Genomic DNA, 21,087 nt, shown 5'->3' with positions numbered 1-21,087 from the left:
CTCTCTCTCTCTCTCTCTCTCTCTCTCTCTCTCTCTCTCTCTCTCCCTCCCTCCCTCCCTCCCTCCCTCTCCTTATTCCTATTTTTTGGTGATACAGCAAAAGACAGTTCTGGCTATAAGCCAATATTTATCTTTTGCTGGAACCAGTAGAACAAGAGCAAATGTTATCAAATAATAAGTGGCAAATAAAGGCACCTTGGTTTAATTGGCATTACAGAATAACCTCTCCTAATTTCTCATCATCTTTCCTCACCGATATGACACCTGCATTCTTTACAGAATACTCAGCATCTCAGCAGTGCTAAGAGCAGAGTTAAGTGGAAAATACATCAATGGGTTCCCTTAGGAGCAGCAGAAATATGATTGTGACAAAGCACGACGCAGTGATGATGAAAAAGAGGAATTCAACACAAGAAAAATAACTCGGGTTTCTTTCTTAGATGTAGTACTCAGAAATTTCTATTTCAAGCATATGGTCAACTTCCAATAATCCACACTGTGGGCTAGGTCTGGGTACCTGTTTACTCTCAAGTTATCTCTCAGTTTCTAGGAATATTCATCAGATGATTGTAATTGAGTATTTCCTTTCTGCACCTTCAAATACAAGAAACTGCAAATGCAGGCCAGAAGGACACACACACACACACCCTTAGATAAATGTATGACAGATGACAGTCAGACAAGGCACCAAGAGAATTCATCAAGATCCCTAACCAGGACCTGGCTCCTATTAGGCATTCAATAAATATTTGTTGCTTGTGGCTTCCTTCACATGCTCTTCCTTGGACAGCACTTCAATTGGTCTATGGGGTGGCAAGATGAATACTGCCGAGTTCAACGCAGTAGTCCAGATGTGGCCTGCCCTGCAAGCTGGATAGCAGAACTACTTCTGATTCATCAGTCACAATCATATTAACCATCACTTCCAGAACGGCCCCTTGAGTGGCCAACACACAAGCTGATTCCTTAGATCCTGAAGTCCTCTTTATCACTCCCTTGCCCTTACTACTCTGTCTCCTACTGGCTGTCTTACCTCCCATGCTGCCAGTGAAATTAAACCCTGTGTTGCTCTTCGGTGTTAGCTGCTTTGGCACTGTGTAGGGAAATATCCACGTTTTCCATAACTTCCTCAAATATCTCTTCCTGCTTACTATGAATCCTCAATCTACCTGCTACATAAAGGCTCTAAAACTTTGTTGAATATATAATAAGGATGTGAATAAATGAAATGTCACCGACAGACTTGACTACACTGGTAAATACTCCATTTCCAAAAGGAAGCCTGCCCTTTTAGCATGATGGACCGTGACCTAGAATAAATCTTTTCCTTTCATCAGAACCACATACTCTAACTGTACATTTTCATAGCTCTCTTTCTCTCTCAAAGCAATGGCTGGGCAGAAGAGTGGAAAACTCTATCTGATCCACTAAGTTCTTGAGTTTTCCTACCAGGCCCCACTATCGTTAGAACAATTCTGCCCTAGATTTTGTTCCCATGATTTGTCATGTGTGAACTAGTGGCCATCAGAATTAGGCAGTGACCAAGAGGCATGACTGATTAGTGGTAGGGTCTTCAGCCCACTACTATTCACATTCCCAGTAAATACAAATCCCTTGGTAGAGAGGCAGCAGGCATCACAGAACAATTGTTCCAACTCAAATTGACAAGAGTATTCTTGCTTCCTAGCTGCCAGTGCCTATGAGGAACTGTCTCTGCTCTCTGAAGCTCAGGATGCAATGCTTGTAACTACTGTCTGAGAAGCAGGAAGCCTGCATGTAGTAAGCTCCTTCAGTGATACTGCATTGTTCCTCCTTTGTTTTCATGACCTTCTACTCCGCCTGTCTTGGGTTTTGTTCCCCTCCACCCCAGGAGAAATCTCTTATTTTAAAAATTGCTTTTGATCTGTCTTGTCCCAAAATTTGCTTAACAAATCAGAGTTAAAAAAAGTGTTCTTCCAACCTTTTCTTCTTTTATTCTAAAGAAAAGATGAACCTGTATCAGCTGCAGGTGTGTAATGAGCATGCAAAGAAGAAAAATGTATCCTTCACATCTCCTGGATCCCAATTTCTTCTGGCTCTAAAAGAACTGAAGGTCCCCATGAAAGCTCTTTTAAATTGCTTTAGAAAGTGTCTGGTTTCATGCATGTTAGCAGTATACTTGGAAAAGGTGCTTTTAAAAACTACTTAGCCCCAAGATGACTAAATTGCCAAATTACCTAGATCAGTCATGGGTTATTTAGTCCATCTCCTTGCCTCTGAGTTAGATAGGAATATTTCTTCTCTACAAAGACCTCTTGAAAAAAATTTCAATTTGTTAGTTCATTGTCCCATGCACTCAAAGTTCAAAAATTCTTTGACTATAACCAAATACCTTTCACTGGAGTGTAAGACAATCTTTTTTTCTGGGTCCCAATGGATATGATAAAAGGAAAAAGTACACATTTTCAGCATCTGTTTATTCACTGCCTTCTGCTTGGAGATCACCATTCAATTCAACATCCTTCCAATCCTTCATGGCCAGTCTTAAAATACCCTTTACCACCTGGCCATTATCAGCCACCAACGCCTTTACATTTTTCTCCCCTTTAGCTCTCTATAATGTAGTACTTGCTTCACTCAATACCTGCTTCAAGAACTTAATCAGCCCGTTCAAAAATTACTCTGAGTTTCCTTGCATTACAGAGTTAAATAAATATATACCTTATTTGTGTAATGTACTAATTCGCCCATAAAATGTAGACAGGCAAGATGAACCTGTTGAAAGCTCAAGGTACCCTCTCATATTTGCCCCAGTAAACACTTCACTTCAGCCCCACTAAGAGACAGAGAATAGAGTCCTCAGTTGCTGAGGAAGAACTGGGAGATAGCTCCAAGACCAGAGTCTGGAGGGTTCAATTCTAGGCAAGCTCTACCACTGACCTGCAAACAGCTCATATCTATGTCAGCCTGCTCCCTTAACAGGACACAACACATATTTAACTAGGTTGCTTCTAAAGGCTCTCCTGGCTCTCACATTCTGTAACTCTTTAGTTAGTCAAATGCCTCTGCCCTTCTTTTTCAAAGCACATAAACCATGTCTTTGGCATGTCCCCACTATCTACTTCTGTGGCTACCACCACCTAGACAGTGTTTCTCAATGTCTTTTTCATGATCATCCTCTACCCTGAAGAAGTCTTTTAGACATTTTCCCCCTAATCTTTCCACCCAATGAATTTTGAACACCCCACAAATACTGCATCTTTGTACCTCACGTATACTTGTACTTAATACATACAAAAGTAAGATTCATTTGTTACTACCAAGAACCAATTTTCAACTCCCTTCTGAGCAATATTATCCCCCTGAAAATGTAGGGCCCAGATGGAAGCCAAGGGCCATCTCTAGCCAAGTGACATAAGTGGAATTATTTACCCCAAACTTCAAGGGCTATAAATCTGCTCACAAACTAGTTTCTAAAAACTCACTATGCAAGCCAGAGCCCCATTTCACAAAGATAAACAGCAGCTTCCTGTCCCTCTGACCCAGGCCACACTGTCTCCTATTCACCTGAGACCCTCGCCTCTGCCCACAGTTCTCACTGCCGGCTCCCATGTCCGTTCATATGAATCCTAGCAGGAACTGTGGGAGTGGTGGGAATGAGGGGAACAATGGATGGTGAGTTCCAGGAGAGTACACTCCAAGGGCAGAAATAACCCTGGCAGGGATAGAGGCTCTTTCTAACTCACTGTTATCAGCCCAGCTCCCCGCCCCTGCAGGCCATTCCCCTTCAGCTTACCTTGGCACACTGGCCAAATATGTCACAAGTTTCCGCAGGTCTTCCTGTCTTATTCTGTCATGATTGCTGCGAGCAGGGAAGGTCAAGATGGGTCCACCTCGCTTATCACGACCCCCTGTGAAGAGCAAGAGGAGGAAGTTTAAGAAAAATAGCCAGGAAAGTTAGCACAGAGGAAAATGAATTCTGACTGAGTGCCAAAAGAACAAACAGCAAAGCAGTACTTAGAAAAACTTGTCAGGGCTTAAGATAAGGTGGGGATCTAGATGCAGATAATGTATGTAAATTTTTAGGTAGGTCTTTTGACATCTCTGATGCCTCATCCGTAAAAGGCAAATGAAAATAGGAGTGAACACTGCGATGGCTTGAAACATAAATGTCCCCCAAAAGGCTCATGTGTTCAGAGGTGGGAGCACTAACCCTGTCTGCGGACTAACCCACTGACAAACATAGCTGAATGTGCTATTAGGATGAAGGGTGACCAGAGGAAGCCGGTCATGAGGGACTCGCCATTGAAGGGTGTGTCTGGTCCTCAGCCCCTTTTCTCACTCTGGCTATCTTGTTCTTTCTCTGTTTCCTGACTGCCATGTGAGCAGCTTTCCTGTTCCATGCCCTTCTGCCATGGTGTTTCTTCCTTGGCACCAACAAACCATGTACTAAAACTTCTGAAACCATGAGCCAAAATAAACCTTTTCTTTTTCAAGTTGTGTCTGTCAGGTATTTTGTCCCAAAATAAAAAGATGACTAAAACCAGCGCAGTGCAGGGTTGCTGGAAGGACTGGTGAAATGGGACATGGGGAAGGGGTTTGAAAAGTAAAGTTCTCTACACATGTGAGGTGCAGATGGTGAGGCAATGAGAACTGTACTTATTGAAAAAACAAGCTGAGTGAAAGCCCTTTGTAAATTCAGCCTCCATTCTCTTCTCTCTGCAGACCTCTGTGAGGTAGGAGTGCTTGAGATAGTCTGACTACCATGGTGAGGAGACCTTAGAGCATCATCTAGAAAAGCCCTGCAGGGTGATTTTCAGACTCAGGGAAAAGACAAGGACAGTTCCCCTGTACAGCCAGGAGCCACCCCCACCCCTGCCTGCCTGTTTGAGGTGCCACCTGTCATTTCTGCTGGAAGAACACATGAATCTTATCAGGAACAAGGATGCTCGAGGCCTTAATTGCTGTAAATGCATATGTACAGATTACAAAATTACAAAAGTTCTCTGAACAGAGCATGTGCACACATATGTGCACAAAAGCTAGAACAAGTATACCGAAATGATGATTTTTGTTGTCCTTAGGACAAGATTCTAGATAACTGCTTTTTTCTTTCCTCATTTTCCATACTCTCTATGTATTGACTATTTATTATATGATTTAAAAATTCATTTCTTAGTGGACACTATGATTAGAAAGCAAGACAAAATTTGTCAAGGGTGGGGCCAGGGATTTAGCACAGTGGCACCGCGCCTGCCTTGCAAGCACAAGGTCCTGAGTTTGATCCCCGGTACTAGAAAAAAAAAAATTGTCGAGAGGGTCAGATAAGAAGGAAGCTGACATGTAGTGATTATGTCCCTACAAAGCACTGGCTATTTACACAAAGGACACTTCTGCATCATGATCACAGATAACCCACCATGAATGTCAGGCAGCCACCAAAACCCCCAGAATAGGGCTCCAAGGGGGGTCTAATGGAAGGGGGAGAGGAGTCGGCATGGCCATAGCAGTGCTGGAAAGAAGCCTAACACTCAGACTGCAAGAGAAGGACAGAGAGGCAGAGTGGCCCAGGCCTTTCTCAACTATGAGCTCCATACTGCCCTGATCAAGGGGCCAGAAGCCACACAGACAGAGAGAGGCCTGGCAAACAAACAATCCAAGATACCCAGAGGGAGGATCAAACAAGATCAAGGCTTCTCAGCACCACCAGGCCTGCCCGCCGCAGCAGGGAAGATTTGTGCAGATATGCCTCAAGTTGAGCTCCAGGCCCCCTGATCACGTTTGCCTCAGGAATGGTCCTCATCTCCCAACTGCTGTCTACTTGAGGTAAAGGAAGCAGAAGAGTTGAGTGGAATGGTTGCCAAAAGCTGAAAGAGCCTCCAACAGTCTTAACCTTCCCCTCTAGCCTGGCCTTAGCACTGTAAACATTTTCACTGTTTGGTGTTTTTCAGGTTTTTGTTTATTTGTTGCCACACTGCCCATTGACCTCTTACAAGTAGAATCCTCTTACACAGAACACAAGGAGCCGAGGTTCTGGCAAAGAGTGACTGACTAGGGGCTTTAGAGGGCTGATTGGCACTGTTCCTGAGAAGTCTGAGCTAGTACAGATCTTGAAGCCGTGAATTTCTGAACCATGGCTGGGGAAGGCTCCGGATGGCAGAAGAGAAGGAGCGAGGAAAGGAAGTCTGGAGAAATATAATTGCCTCCTTTCAGTAAGTATAGATTCAGGAGTCAAAAAGGAGGCAGCAGATTAAAGTCCTGTATTCTTTAGAACAGAAAAGATCTTGTAAGCCTGTAGGAAGAGGGGAAGTGAGTGAGGAGAAAGGAATTATCATGCTAGAAAAGGAAGACAATGGATTGGGTAAGGCTTCAGAGTGAATACAAAGGGAAATGTCCTGCCCCAGAGAGTGGAGCTGCCCCTTTCTCTGAAACAGGTTGCAAAACTCAAGAAGGGAAGAAAAAAGGGATCAGTAACTGAAAGAAAGAGATCAGCCTGCCTGAGGGATGCTGATCTTCAGATGAACTAGGAGAGGAGATAACCTGTCACAGTCAGAAAGAAAGGACAATGGGTGCAGAGACCAGGAGGTATACAAAGCACAAAGAAACCCAGAGAGGCCAGGGAGCCTAAGGGCTGTGAAAAAGAGTGGGATGGGCAGGGGCAGGGTTGGAGCAATGAGGCTCAATGAGGGAGAGCCATGCTCTTGTCTCACACAGGCTAGGTGACCACACACAGGAGTAGTTGGGCTGTCCTGGCTTATTTCAAACGTCTGTTGCCATGGCACTATAATTTACTTTCACCTGGGCAAAGCCAGAGTGCTGGGTAGGGGAGGACTGGCACACTAATGGCCTGTTTGTGTGCCCACCACTTTCTTAGCTTTGTTCTCTTCTTCTCCAAAAGAAATGTGGCTGTTATACTGCATGTAATTTGGAGTTTATTTTAATTTTGTGTTTTGTCTACTGAAAACTCAGGATATAAGGGGCTTTTTTGGTTTTATTTTTTTTAGATGCAGCCAGTCATTATCACCCTGGCACACTCAGTGTCCTTCTCAGGCACAGAAGGGCACTGTTCCCTAAGCCCAGAGGTCCTGCCATCTCAGGCACAGATGAATAAAGCTTACCCCAGGACACTCAGTTCACACACACACAGGAGTGAACTACACTGCCGCAGCCCTCCATCCTGGCTCTGAGAACTTTCTACCTACCTCATCCCTTGCTACTTTCCTGGCACACTGTTTCTAGGACTCCATGAAGACGAGACCCAACCACTCTGGAAGGTCTTTCCTAGGGCTGGCTGGGCCCTGCTTCAAGGCTCCAGATAAATACATCTTTGGAAAAAAAAAATAAACCATGAACAATCAAAGAAGGGTTCTCATGTCAGAGTGTACCACGACTGCCCTCACATGCCCCAAAATGATGCAGAACAGGATGGTGTCAGAGGATATGCAATAAATCCAGGAAGGCCTCTTAGAGGAAGCAAAGTGGGATCTAACTTGGGAAAGAAAGACTGAAACCAGTAGAATATGTGGGGAAAGCACTGCCACGGAAGGAACTACTGGTATGAGCAATATGGGAAGATCAGTAGGCTACCTGGGGGACAAGAAAGAAATAAGGTTAACTAAGGGCCATAAAACCAGAGGATGGCCATAGGCTAAGTCCAGAAGCCCACTGTGGAGAGCAGAAGTCTGCTGCCTGACATTGACACTGCCAGTGTTCCCCAGGACTTCTCCACAAGGTCCCCCACATGCTCAGCCAGCACTCCAAAGCCAAGCCTCACCCACGCCTCTGCCTGCACTGAAATCACAGTTTAGGGTCACAGCCTATTTCTCATCTTCAGTGGCAGAAAGCTTGCTACCTAACCAGATACACCAGTACCCAATCTTAGGCCCTAGTGGGGAAAGGCATCTTCCTAGTGAGTGTTGTCTTAATGGCAATAATAAAATGGCTACTATTGTTACTTCAGAATTCACTTAGCATATAGACCCAGCCTGGCCCACCTCACCTCTCACACCTATACTCTATCTTATTTATGGCTCATCTTACCTCTATTGATGTGGGACATCTGGTGTGCGGTGTCCCTTTCTCCCTAACCCTGTTCCTTCTCTCCTTCTCTCCATTTTGAATGTTGCCCAACAGCCAGACAAGCAGTGCCTGTGGAGTGAACCCCTGCAGTAGGGGAATGCACTGGCTCTTGTCCTGCTTCCACAACCCTCCACTTGACCACACAAAAATTATCTGTAAATAAAAGGCTCAGTGCTTATGGCATCATATTTGGTTGTGCCTCTCAGATTCCTGGCTGCTCAAGTGCTATCACCCAGTCCTGGCCTCAGGCTCTGCCAGAGGGTCTGATCCAGAAGGCCTGAAGTGGAGTCACCTCGTTTGTGGCACTGTGTTACAGCATCAATGGGAAACACGCATATTAGCTATTTAGCTAATAAACACAGGCAGCTTAGTTCCAATAGAAATTTATTTACAAAAAGTGGTGGCGGGTCCACAGACCCAAGTATAAATTGCTGACCCCTGCATTAGATGTTACAATGTCCAGATATGCAAGATGTGTGGGGAAGAGAAGTCAGGAGTAAATATTTGTATGTATTAAAAAAAAAAATAAGAAAAACACACCTAGATACAAACTCTTGAGCTCTCCTTATCACGAAGGAGGGATAAGGTGGAGCTGAAGTTTTAAAATCTATGATCCACAAAGAGATGAACACAAGTAGAACCTTGGGGAACATGTGATGTAGATGCTTTTCCAGCTGGAGCCTCTCTCCCAGGGCCCCAGAGGCTCTTGCCAGGGCAGGGAAGGTGAGGCAGGGAGGGTGTAAGGCATGTGGAACCCACCTATGACAGAGAGTATTCTCCACTGAACAATTAGGACCAGATGCCTCCTTTCTCTGCTCATCTGCCTCTAAAAAAGAAGGAACTATTCCAAGTAGAAGGTCCACCCCACTTCTCTCTCAATAATATCTGAATGTATGTGTACACGCACAGCTTCTCTAGGTCCATTACAGAGCCAAGTTTTCAGATACTCACCAGACACGAAGGCCACTTTTTCCTTCAGGATGGGAAGGACATCAGAAGCTTTCAAACCATCATTCCGAAAAGATCCTGTGGGAAAATGAAACAGAAGATCAGGGTGAAAGAGGCCAGCTGGCTGAATCCCTGGGTCCCACCCCCAGTTTCTCAACCCCATTACCCATCAGAAAATGCTGCTTTGTTCAGAGCCTGCAGCCTGCCCTCAACAGAAAAGGACACTCTCCCATTCTGCCAGCTTGCAGGGGTGACCATGGATGCAAGGAGAGAACAACCCAAGTCACCTCTTATGCCATATACAAAGTTCCATGTGCTCAGCACAGCATCCATAGGCCTGTTGCTGTGGAGTAACTCAAAGAGGGAGGTCTTTGTTTTGTTTTGTTTTTGGTACAGGGGATCCAACTCGGGTCCTTGCACTTACGAGGCAGGCAGCAGCACCACTGAGCTAAATCCCCAGCAGAGGGAGGTCTTTTAGAAAAGGATTTATCTGTCTCAGGTGCCTAGCACTGTGTCTGGTACACACTAAGCACTCAGTCAATGTTGAATTTGTCCAATGATATCAAGATGGACTACAATGCCCTAAATGATTCTTCTTGACTTCCTTCTCAGTGGAATAGTGACTATTCATCTTCATTTTACAGAAGAGAAAAGTAAATCACAACAGTCTCACAGCTGGATACAAAGGCCATGGCATCTAGAAATAGTGGCACATGCCTGTAATCCTAGCACTCAGGATGCTGAGACAGGAGGAGCACTGTGAGGACAGACTGAGTTCCATAGTGAGCTCAAGGCCAGCCTGAACTACACAGAGAGACCCTGTCTCAAAAAACAACAACAACAAAAAAACCAAAACAAAAATGCACAAAGGCAGGGCAGTACCCCTCTGTACCCTTCCTTCTCCTCCCTCTCAATGTTATCATCATCAATCCACAATAGACAGGACGTAGGAAGATACAAGTCTCCTGGGAAGGCAATGCAGTCTCTTTGGCTCACTGTCTGCCCAAGTCTTACTTCTTGGTTGGAAAGTCCTTTCTAGGGTCCAGCCAAGTTCCTATTAGGGTCTGGAAGTAGAGACATAAGGCTCACAAAAAATGTGGGAAAGAAGGATATGCCTGGTAAAATAGTAGCCTCAGGAGGCAAAGGAAAAACCCACTGAGTATGAGATATGTGGGAAGGAAGGACCCAGTTTTCGTACAAAACCCCAGTCCAGTCCATTGTACCCTTGTCACTTAACCCAAGCAACTCATAGGACTCTCACACTTACACCATCTGAGCTGCAGCTGGGGTCTCTGTTGTGTATCACCACTAGGGACGTGGCACAAATTGACTCCAGAAGCCAAGCAGTTCTGTCAGTTCGGTCCAACAGAACCAGGGATCATAGATACTCACCTGTAGTGCCTTTGTCTGCTTGGCTTCCCCTTTGGGTTCAAATCCAACAATCTAGAGGAAAGTAATATGCTAGGCAGAACAGCTCTACTCAATTCCTCAACCTCTAGATAGGTACTCTTTCAAGAGTCCTACCTGGCGTTGGATGGGAAGTGGGGCCCTGACACACTCAACCAAGGAGAAGGAGAGATGTTTCCATAATGTGGGGGTCTACAGTAGCTGATCCAAAAATTTTTCAAAGTGTCTCTGACAATTTCATCTATACCTTTTTTAATGCTTCACTAAATGAAGATAACAAGCCTTCCTTTTAGGTGTTTGCTTCTCTCTACAAATTGACATGGTACCTGATGATGAAGTAACTAAGTACACTAGAAAACAGAATAAAAAAAATTAAGTCTGTACAAAAGAAAAGCTCTATTCAGAGATTACAGAATTGTTTTGTATATCGCAGCCTTAGTTTAAACACACATTAATGCTCCACACAGAAAACTAAGTAAATCTCACTAATAGAGACCAACTACATCAATCTTATTACAGAATTTATAAACAGATACATAGGGGTTTCTGGCTGTTGTTTTTCAGTTTTGTTTGTTTTTCACCCTAATGCAGCAAGGAGACACTAGTTTCCAGGCAAAGAAGCTTCTTTGGCCTTAACCAGACATAGATCATAGTTAAATAACATGGGAACTGCCTGCATAAAATAATGCTTCGGCTTCAAAATAGCTTATTTCCATATGTGAAATATATCTTTCATCAGTTTTGAAACCTTCTCCCTTACCTCATTATGCACACTTAATTTATATAGAAAAAAATCTTAACAAGAGAAATAAAATACAGTACTGTCTTTTTCTAGATCATTCATAATTTCAAACTAAGCAAGACCCAAACTTATGAGATTTTACTACATGACAAGAATTTAAATAATTCTCTTCTCCCTTAAACTCCTGTCCATTTTCCCAACTGTTCCTCCACCCCTCTCCTACGATGTATACAAGAAGGGGCCTAATTCCAAATATCCCCAGACCTTAAGGACAAGTTATCAACTTGCTATAATGTAAGTAAAGGATCCTCATGCTATCTCTTCACCACCTCCACTCAGAGAGGGAAACAGAGCTCCCAGCTTCATCCTTATACCTATTCATTGTGTTCCACATCTTCTTCTCGATCCAGGGTCCAGGATCATGCAGTTTCTCCATGCAGCTGGTGATCATGAGCTCCAGTACATGTCAATGTCTCAGGGTGCACTGTTCGAAGGTTCCAGAGGATCTACTTTCTAGCCCGGAGTCCTCCCTGACCTAGTACAGACCACTGCTGGGCTATCTGCCTGGGCATGTGCCCACCATAACAAAACCCAAAGGGTTCAGATTTACAAAATCCATAGCTAGGGGATAATCATCTCCAACAGCAACAACAAGATTTTTCATATTATAAAAGGGTTGTTCTAGGGTCTCTTTAAATAAAAGTTCCCTTCATGGTTTAAATTAGTTTTTCATTTGCCAAAATTGAATTACAAATAACTTTTCTACAACACATGTATTATGTAAAGCCAAGCAGAGCTAAACTAATTAGCCCAGCAGCTCAGAAATTGGTGACCTTGCATATAAAACCTATTTGCACTGGCTGAAGATCCTATGTATCAATTCCCCCAGGGCCCTTGAGAAACCAGCTATGAGAACATATAATAAAGGGTAAGTTCACTAAATGTTAACTCAAACAGGACCAGTAAAATAGCATCATGTTTTCACTATCAGGTACACATCTTGGTGGACTCACTGCAAATATTCAATAAATATTTGATGAAAGAATAAATGACTGAATGAAAGTCAACCTTTCCTAAAGCTACTCACAGAAGGTCAGTGGCTTCACCCGTCACAGGAAGCATTGGTGATCTGAGTAGGTGATCCCCTGGGTATCATCAGCTCTAATGCTCTGAGAAGTTCTGAACTTTTTCTCCATAATTTATTGTACTTTAAGATCCTCAGATTATCAGATCACTATGCTTTGAAAAGAAATATCGGGAGCACATGCCCCAACAGGACTCAGTGTGCCATGGGAAGATAAAACAACTCTTCCCATGTTTTCCAACTTACTCTTTTCCTGGAATCTCTTTTGTGATCGAGATGTTTGGGGAAGGTTACCCCATTTAGCAGGTAGACCAAATTGCAAAAAGGGGAGAAGAGTGATGAAAGAACTTCTGTGAGGCACACGTACCTTGAAGGAGGCAGGTTTACATGGCAACTGCTATTTCTGAAACAAGATACACTGCACAGCACCATGTCTTACTTTCTCATCACTGAGACACAACACCTGACATCCACAAATTAAAGGAGGAAAGGTTCCTTTTGGTTCACAGTTTCTAGAGATTTCAGTCACAACATCACACTTAGCTATAAACTTATCAGTGGACTAAACCACTAATGAGTATCATGCTCTTATCATCTAATCACCTCCCAAAAGCCCCACCGATGAGTGCAGGAGGCTTTGGGGGAACATCTAGATATAAATTATAACACTCCACAACCACTAGACCAGTGGTGGCAAACCTATGGCATGCATGCCGCAGCAGGCTGTTTGTTATTGTTGAAAGCTCTAAAAGGTTCATTATCACTGCACTAGACCAATGGTAGATCAGCATTCTCCTTTAAAAGAAAAGCCTATTGAAACAGTATGCTCTTTGCAACTTTGAAAGAAGGGCTGAAAAGAAATAAAAGCCCCTGACTCCTTGTTCTTACTGTAGGAGAAAACAAAACATGCAAGCAGGCACCCTCATGGACCTCACCCAATGTAGGTGTGGTGCAACATCTTAAGGACAAAGACATGCTTCCTTGGCTTCAGTGCTAATCCCACACCATTTGTGTCCCACTGCTGTCAGAATTACAAGCCTGCTGTTCTGTTAATTAGCAAAGTTGAAACGCTGTGCATCTATTAGGGAAGCAAAAAATTATCACTGCCATCTCACTAAGATTCTCCAGCATGGGTCCCTTCCAAGCCTCATTTCTGCCCCTCCTTGCCCCAAATGCATTATGCTCACTCGCATTGCTGCTGCCTGTTTCTCCTCACATTTTCCTCATTATCATTTCCCATGTTGGAAAATGCCAGTTATCCCTACTTTGGCTCCTAGCCTCCATATACAGCCCATGTGGGAATGGCAGGACTGACTCTTGCACCGTGGGCTCTGTCTGTGGGGCTGGAAAAGTGGTGAATCTGCAGGTGACAGGGTGCCCTGTACCTAATGTTAACCTTCTTCAGTAGCAATCCTAATTTCAGCAAGCAAAGAAACAAATAACTGAGTGAGCATTTAGAGGTGGAAGCTGCCAGGGCACCCGTGAATTTCTCTTCATTTCCTTTTGGTTCCCAGTCACACCCCTTAATTTGTATTTATTTGAAAATGACCGCTTAAGTTTTGTCATCTCGCTTTAATTGAGCCTAATGCCTGTTTCACCAATAAGATAGCAAATCTATCAATGCTCAGGTTTTTACCTCCTGTCTCCCCTCCATTCCTGTGCTGCCCAGGATCAGAGCCCCCTTGCATTTTGTTCAGGTGATGTCCTGTCTGTCATAACAGCTCACTGTTCTATTTGCATACCTGTTTATCTCTGCTCAGATGTCCTCTGAAGAGCAGAATCCATTCCTTATTAGACTTTGTATGTTATCACCAAATCCTAACAAAAGGCCCAGCACATAGCAAGTGTCCAATAAAGAATTACTGAAAGAATGACCCTGAGAACGGGAAAGTGACAAAATTAAATCCAAACCAAGGTTGGCCAGATGAGCCCTTGGAACAACTGAAGCATATCAATCAGTAACTCAATGCCACCTTGAAAGGAAAGGTTGCTTATAAATGAGTCCTAAAGACTTGTTACTCAAAGTAATAAACACTGCTTACCACCTAGGTCTAGAACTTTGCTAGAAATATTGAATCTCAGGTCCCATCTCAGACCCACAAAATCAGTGCAAACTTTCTTTTGGGGGGGGACTCCTTCACCATGGTCAAAAGAGAGACTTTGAAATTGGTAAAATTGACTCTGTCCTGCCTGGTCATAGGAAAACCCCTCACCACTGATCAGGAGATTCAGCTGCTACCCTCTAACCCATCACTCACACTCAGCACTGGAATAAAAAGGCTACCCAGGAGATAGATGATGTCCTCTCCAGGGCATCGAGAAAAGATCATGTCTCATTTTTGTAAGCAGGAATGTTTATAAATCATGCCTGTCCAAGTTGCTCAGAATTTGGTTAGCTTAAATCACTCCCTCATGCATCAGATATTTTAATTGCACAAGAAATCTTTCTTCCTACTCTCCAAACTCTGCCTCTCCAACTACTCTCAGTACCATAAATAATGTTATTTATCATAGTTCCAAACTGAGATGTCATCTCTGAGATGGTCCTGGAGGACAGAGGAGACAGTATGTGCCCCTTTATCACAGTGTTCAGGGTTTTGCATCTATAGGTGGAGAAACAGTATAGATGCAAAACCCTGAACTCTCGGCAATACTGGACAAGAAACAGAAAGGTGAGGTGCCCCACCATAGGAAGCCCCACCTCTAATGAGAACTTGGTGTTCATCTCATCAAATTCACTTGAAGGGCAGATCCAACTGCTGCCCTCTGTGAGTTTGCAGTCCAATAAAATACCCAGTATCCATTTCCCCTGACACCAGGAAGGTACCAGACTCTAGAGAAGATTCTGATATTCTGACCTTCCCACCCTGCCCCCAACCAGGCCACCCTGTATCACAATATCATAATTATTGATGCCATCACCCACCCAAACAGAAATCTCGGAAGCACCCTAGATCCTTATTACACATATCCATTCAGCCACTTGATTTTGTTGATTTTACCTCCTAAATCTCACTCTAATCCATTATTCCCTCTATGCAGGTTCCCTGAAATCCCACTGAGCTCAGATGTCTACTGTTGTATCTTCTCTCTTGAATGACATTCATGTGTTTTCATTTCACTCTGCATTAACTAATGCCTCTGTAGGTAGTGACCATGTCATAGTCACTATTCTGCCCCCAAAATTAATACAGTGCCAGTCACACAAAAGGGGTTTAAGAAATACTGACCTAAAACTGAGCATATACTGGTATCAAGATAACAAAAAGTAAGAGTGGTGAGTTGGAGGTATTTGTTAGGGCAGACTCCTTGAAGGAGATGATCTATGAACAAAGTTTTGAATTAGGAAAGAGCCAAAGGATGGTGGGAAAGAATACATGCCAAGACAAGAGGGGATCAAAGAAACTGTACCATATGTGGAGAGAATTTATTGGCTGAACAGAAAAGCAGAATGGATGGGGATAAAAAGAAAGGTGTGGAAGTGGCTGGTGGCTCTGTGATATAACTCCTGGGAAGCAACAGCAAAGAGATGGCTGCATGTGCTTCTGGAGATGCAGATAGCTGGGCCTGAGCTTCAGCAAGGAAAGACCTGGGTGGGATCTGGCAGTTCTCAGAGGAAGGCTGTGGCTCAGCACAAGGCTGGGCATAGCAAGTTCTGATCCCTTCAGGTTACATCCCATTCCATGTCTGAGGATGAGGAGATAGAGGCACATGGATCTTCCTGAGGCTGGTGAAAGAGTTTGAGGTCAGGGGTACTGGAACTTTGTGTCTTTTGATCTTCTTCCTTACTCCCAAGAGAAGGGAGGATATGTGTCTGTGAGCCAGACACGCCAGTAGAAAACTGGTAGTTTGTGCAAGATCCCACAAGTACTCAAAATGGGACTCAATCATAAAGGAAAGAGACTTAAGGTCATGAACCCCTCTGTGTAGGTCATAGGTGGGTAAAGCCTTTCAGAGAAGACACTATTAATGGGTAAAGATGAGATCTTCAGTTCCCTCATCTTCCCTTCTCTCAACCCTACCTTTCCTAAGTTGAATAAGAGAAGAAAGGTAGCAAAAATGAGAGAAAGAAAAAGGGGTGAAAGAGATAAAAAGCTGAAGAGGAAGACAGGCGCATGCGCATGTGTGTGTGTGTTTGTGTAGGTGAATGTTCTTGTTTCCTTTTTTTTTCTTCTTTTTTTTTTCTTGTTTCCTCTTTACAGACTCTAATGAGCTATTGAGGAAATCACCAGTTGGAGAACTCCTCCAGCAACTATAAATATGTTACTTGGAGCACTCCTTAAAACAACCACCGCCAATGCAGGAAGTGAGTACTGAAAGGAAGAAATAAATCTGGCAGAAAGGGACTGGGCAGCTTTATGTCAGCAACAGAACACAGCACAGACCACAAATCTGTCCCCAATGCGAGAGTCACCCACCTACAGTGAGGCTCACTCTCCATAGCCAACGTCCCTTCTCACTGCCACTCACCAATATCAGATGGGCTAGTGCCGCCCTCTTTCTCTTGGTGGCAGTTGTGAAGGAGAGATGTTGAGAGGGCGCTCCTTGGCCATGAGACTTTTGAGCAAAGTACATTTGGAAGGCTTTGCTAACCTGATTTCAGTACAAATGGAGAGAGGAAAAAAAAACTGAGGGCTCCTCTTCTGGCAACTGCTAATTATGGGTCATTTCTAAGCAAAATGACCTGGTCTCATACAAAGTAAATCCATAGCTAGGGACTTGAGAAGACAGTGAAGTCAGGCTAGTCTCTACTTTTTGCTAGAGAGAACCCATGTCTACTTTCCCTTGACTCTGACATGCATTTGAAATTCACTGTTTGCAAAGGACATTTTCCACCTTGTCCTGAAGTGAACTGTGTGCCTTTCATAGGAACCTTCCCTAACTGCTTCATCACCACCCAGACTGGACTTGTTTTTTCTTCTGTGCATAGCATGTGACATGCTGTTCACTGTTCTTAGCCACACCTGACTTTTTCACTAGATGGTAAGCTACTTGAGGGCAGTGACTGGGTGCTTATTCTGGATTCTCCAGTGGCTGGAACACAGCTGGTTCTTAATGAGTAACTTAATCTTTCATATTCATAGGGCTTTAGTGTCTTCATCCTGAAGGTACTTAATAACTGCTGTGCCTTTCCCTTCCCTGGGTCTTCCTTGTGCCTATTTTTAACCTCCATTTTCACCTTTCTCTTTCTTTCTTTCATCCACATGAAATCCAATTATAGCCAATTTCATTATTTGATTTCTAAAATTATATTAAATATAAAGCTCTGGCTAATGGGCTACTTTTGGAGAGCACAAATTTGTAATAGTTGTCATTGTTAAGTTAGCGCTATTAAAGATCATTAATAATTAGCACTTTAAACATGGTGGGTAACACCTCTCTAAACCTAGCTAATAAGCAAACCATTTCCATTTTTTCTTCACAAGATTTAATATTAGCTCAAGTGGAGGAACCTCCACTGCAATACACACAGGCTAGTTCATTATCCCTCCTCCAGAAAAGGTGACACCATTGAGTGGTAATGCAGACATAAGAAACGGCCCCAAGAGAAGGGCTTATATCGACTTGCCCCCTTTTAAAAAATTTATTCTTCTCTAAATGTCCAGGTTAAAGTGTCCATACATCACAGGTATTCATGCTGGTAGAAACTATCTTTTTTGTTAAATTGAGCATTGCTTTTAAAGAGATCTTCACTGTTAATTCTACACACTGCCATGTCACTGATGAATATGGGTCAACTGTTGAACATTAGTAATGTGTTTGCTATTATCATACACTTAGAGAGAGTGACAGGGTTTGAAGAGGCAGAAGGTATGTGTGGTAGAAGTTCAGAAGTACAAAAGACTCAACCCTTGAGACCCCTCCCTTCAATTCCCCTTCCTCTTCCCATGTATAAATAGCAATAGTGCTTAATTTAATCAAGACACAAAGATTTTAGCTAAAGATGAAACTGTTGGTTTAGAAAGCAAGCTCTGGGCTCTGACAGGCATCTAAACATGAAATGCCCTACCACACCACCTGTCTAATACCTTCTGCCCAGCCCTGTTCTGTGTCCTGAAATTTGGGTAAGAGTGTAAGTAATCCTCCACCCCCAAATGTCTGACTACATGGTTCAAGGCAAGAGACTCTTGTAGGCAGCTTGTGGCACAGTCTCTACTCACAGGTTCCACCTCCAGTGTTTCTGATTCCTCAGTTGTGCCATTTCTGCTCCAGTCACTACTATGGTGGTTGGCAGAAGAAATGCCATAGGAAATACCAAGCACAGACTGGATACAGGTCAACCACAGATGTGAAACAGCTAGGGTCAAAGTATCAACCAGGTTTGCAAAATCACAGGTACAACTGGCAGGTGAAATAGAACACATCCAAAGGTCATATTACTGAACAAACCTTTTCAAACTAAACCATCCCCTCCCTGCTCAGGCATGTGTCTCTGTCCTTGGTCCTGAACTTATTCAGACAGGCTGCTCTATAGGCTTTCCTAAGATATGTGAACTAAATGAGAAAGAGGCAGAGAAGGAATAGGTAATAAGACATATCAGGGAGAGGGCTGGGAATTTAGCTTAGTGGTTCCGCTACCTGCTTCACAAGCGTCAGGTCCCAAGTTTGATCCCTGGTACCAAAGAAAAAAAAAGATATATCAGGGAGATAAGCAAATATGAAAAAGCATTGGAAGGACATGAACAAGTTGAAATTACTGGAAATAATAAAAAAGACTTGGTATTGTTTTCAAATAATCACAACAATTACCCATAAATAATCAGCTCCCCTGGAAATGAGATGGATGAACCTTATATGTCCCCCAATCCATGCTTAGGTTTCTGGATAAACTGGCTAGCCACATGTGAGGTGGATGGATGGGCCATGGAAAGATTCCCAGAGTGTTAAGCGCTTTTTGACTCTTTTTAAGTCATTGTATTGGTCATCTTAAATATGTAATAAGTACAGAATCTAAGCCCACCCAAAACAAAAATCATCAGAAAAAGAAAAACTTGTGTAAATATTTTAATACTAAATTTATTGAGACATCATAAGATTGATACATTACCTTTGGCCTCTCTAATTACAGAGGTGCTCAAAGTGGTGACCATTAGCTTCCAGACATTTATTAGTACAGTGAACTGTTGAAGTGTGTGTTTATTAAGAATCTATATGCCAAACAAAACATCCAAATAATATAAAGATGATGACTATAAAGGTCTTTTAGTTCAGGGAAAGAGACATATCAACATATAATTTTAATAAGAAACTCAATGTAGAGGTACATCTGGGTGACAAATATTCAGAAAATTCCAAAGAGATAATAAAACTCCAGCTTAAGAAAGTACCTAAAAAGTGAAATACCTATAATGGGAAAAGAGGCAAAGGGTGATGGGATAATTAGCAGAGTCCTGGATTGGAGAGGATAATAGTGGGTATGAAGGTCTGTTGGAGAGGAGGATATCTAAGGCACAGTGGTCTTTCCCATGACCTAGATCCTCTCCAGAGCAACAGAAATGAGCTAATGTTTTACAGGGCTACACATCAAATTTCTCCCCATGGGCTTAGAAAAATCAGAACCCAGCATAAGCTGGGATGTTGCCAATTTCAGGAGAGAGTTTGACTTGTGATGTCTGCCATTTCTTTAGAACAAAGCACAACATCAAGTGAAAAACAGGAAGCCAGGAATTACGAATATCTTATGAAGCTAAAATCCTCCAGAACTATGAAAAAGAATGTGGACCTTGGAGAAGTATGAAAAGGTTACTGTAGGAAACCCTCAAACTAAGTTATATCTTCCCAGAGAACCTGATAATCTGAAATAGTCCTCCTAATACTGCCTTCAAAATATATGTGATGGGGATGGGCCAAGAATCTCACTAGTTTGTATGCAAATCATTGCTTATATGTCCATGTGCGTCCATTTTTATGAGAATCTGTGTAAATCTGATTTTCATAAGAATTTCAATGGGATCTATAGTGCCCCAATCATTTAGAACACTGGTTTAAGGCACAGTCAAAATTAGGCCCATGGCTTACTTTGGATTCTAACCACTAGATCCCATAACTGCGCTTGCCACCATTGTGACCCACTTTCTGACTTTCTTGCTTCAACTAGGACCCAAGTCTGGTTTGGTGTGTAGAGAAAGGACAATTAAATGGTTTTTATTCCTTAGGTTGGATAAGAAGAAGCCACAATCCATGGTAGGAGGTAAAGGCTGTGTGTAGGATCTTATAGCCTAAGGAGAGCTATATCAGAGATGAGTCTATTTATGAGAGTTACCAAGGATCAGAAAAACTGAGGTTGAACATGAAATGAGTGTTATAGACATCTCTGTAGTGTCTTTCCTTGGAAACCTTCCAAACTCAATAAAGCCTGCTAGCAGACGGATGACAACTTGACCCAAGGTCCCTCCTGGATTCATGGATCTAGGTCAAGGTTAAAGCCAGAGAGAGGTGGGGGGAGTCTGAACATTTATTTAACAGGATCTCCTGAAACCTAAATCATAGCAGGATAAGAAGGGGGTTCTTCAGTACTCTTGGTCAGTACCACAGTGGGGCATGAGTAGTCTCTGTTGGATCCAAAAGACATCTTCCTAAGATGGTGGGCACATTCTGAGAGGCAGCTCACAACCACAAGTCAAGCATAGGCTTTGGATCCAGACAGAAGTAAGTATGACACCCAGCTCCAGCACTAATTAGCTGTGTGTCACTGGACATCTTCCTCAGTTTCTTTGGGCCTCTGTTTCCTCTTCTAAGATAAGAATACCCATTTCAGGGCTGGAGATTTAGCTCAGTGGTTCCAGCGCTTGCCTTGCAAACACAAGAACCCAACTTCAATTCCTGATACAAAAAAAAAAAAAAAAAA

General features: G+C 43.1%; 1 protein-coding gene across 17 annotated transcripts in view; it reads right to left on the bottom strand.

The window, feature by feature from the left end:
• Positions 1-21,087, bottom strand: part of Kalrn (kalirin RhoGEF kinase) — a 584,665-nt gene that overhangs the window by 448,675 nt on the left and 114,903 nt on the right. For all 17 annotated transcript variants that reach the window (XM_010618178.2, XM_010618187.2, XM_010618192.2 and 14 more), the window contains exons 2-3: positions 9,010-9,084; positions 3,776-3,890 (exon numbers count right to left, since the gene is read on the bottom strand). In XM_010618178.2, coding sequence (XP_010616480.1) covers positions 3,776-3,890; positions 9,010-9,084 — 190 coding nt within the window. The remainder of the gene's footprint in view (positions 1-3,775; positions 3,891-9,009; positions 9,085-21,087) is intronic.

This window comes from Fukomys damarensis, unplaced genomic scaffold (assembly GCF_012274545.1).
Source record: "Fukomys damarensis isolate Sample0158 unplaced genomic scaffold, DMR_v1.0_HiC HiC_scaffold_24, whole genome shotgun sequence".
In the NCBI taxonomy this organism is placed as follows: Eukaryota; Metazoa; Chordata; class Mammalia; order Rodentia; family Bathyergidae; genus Fukomys; species Fukomys damarensis.
This window is presented reverse-complemented; position numbering and strand designations above follow the sequence as displayed.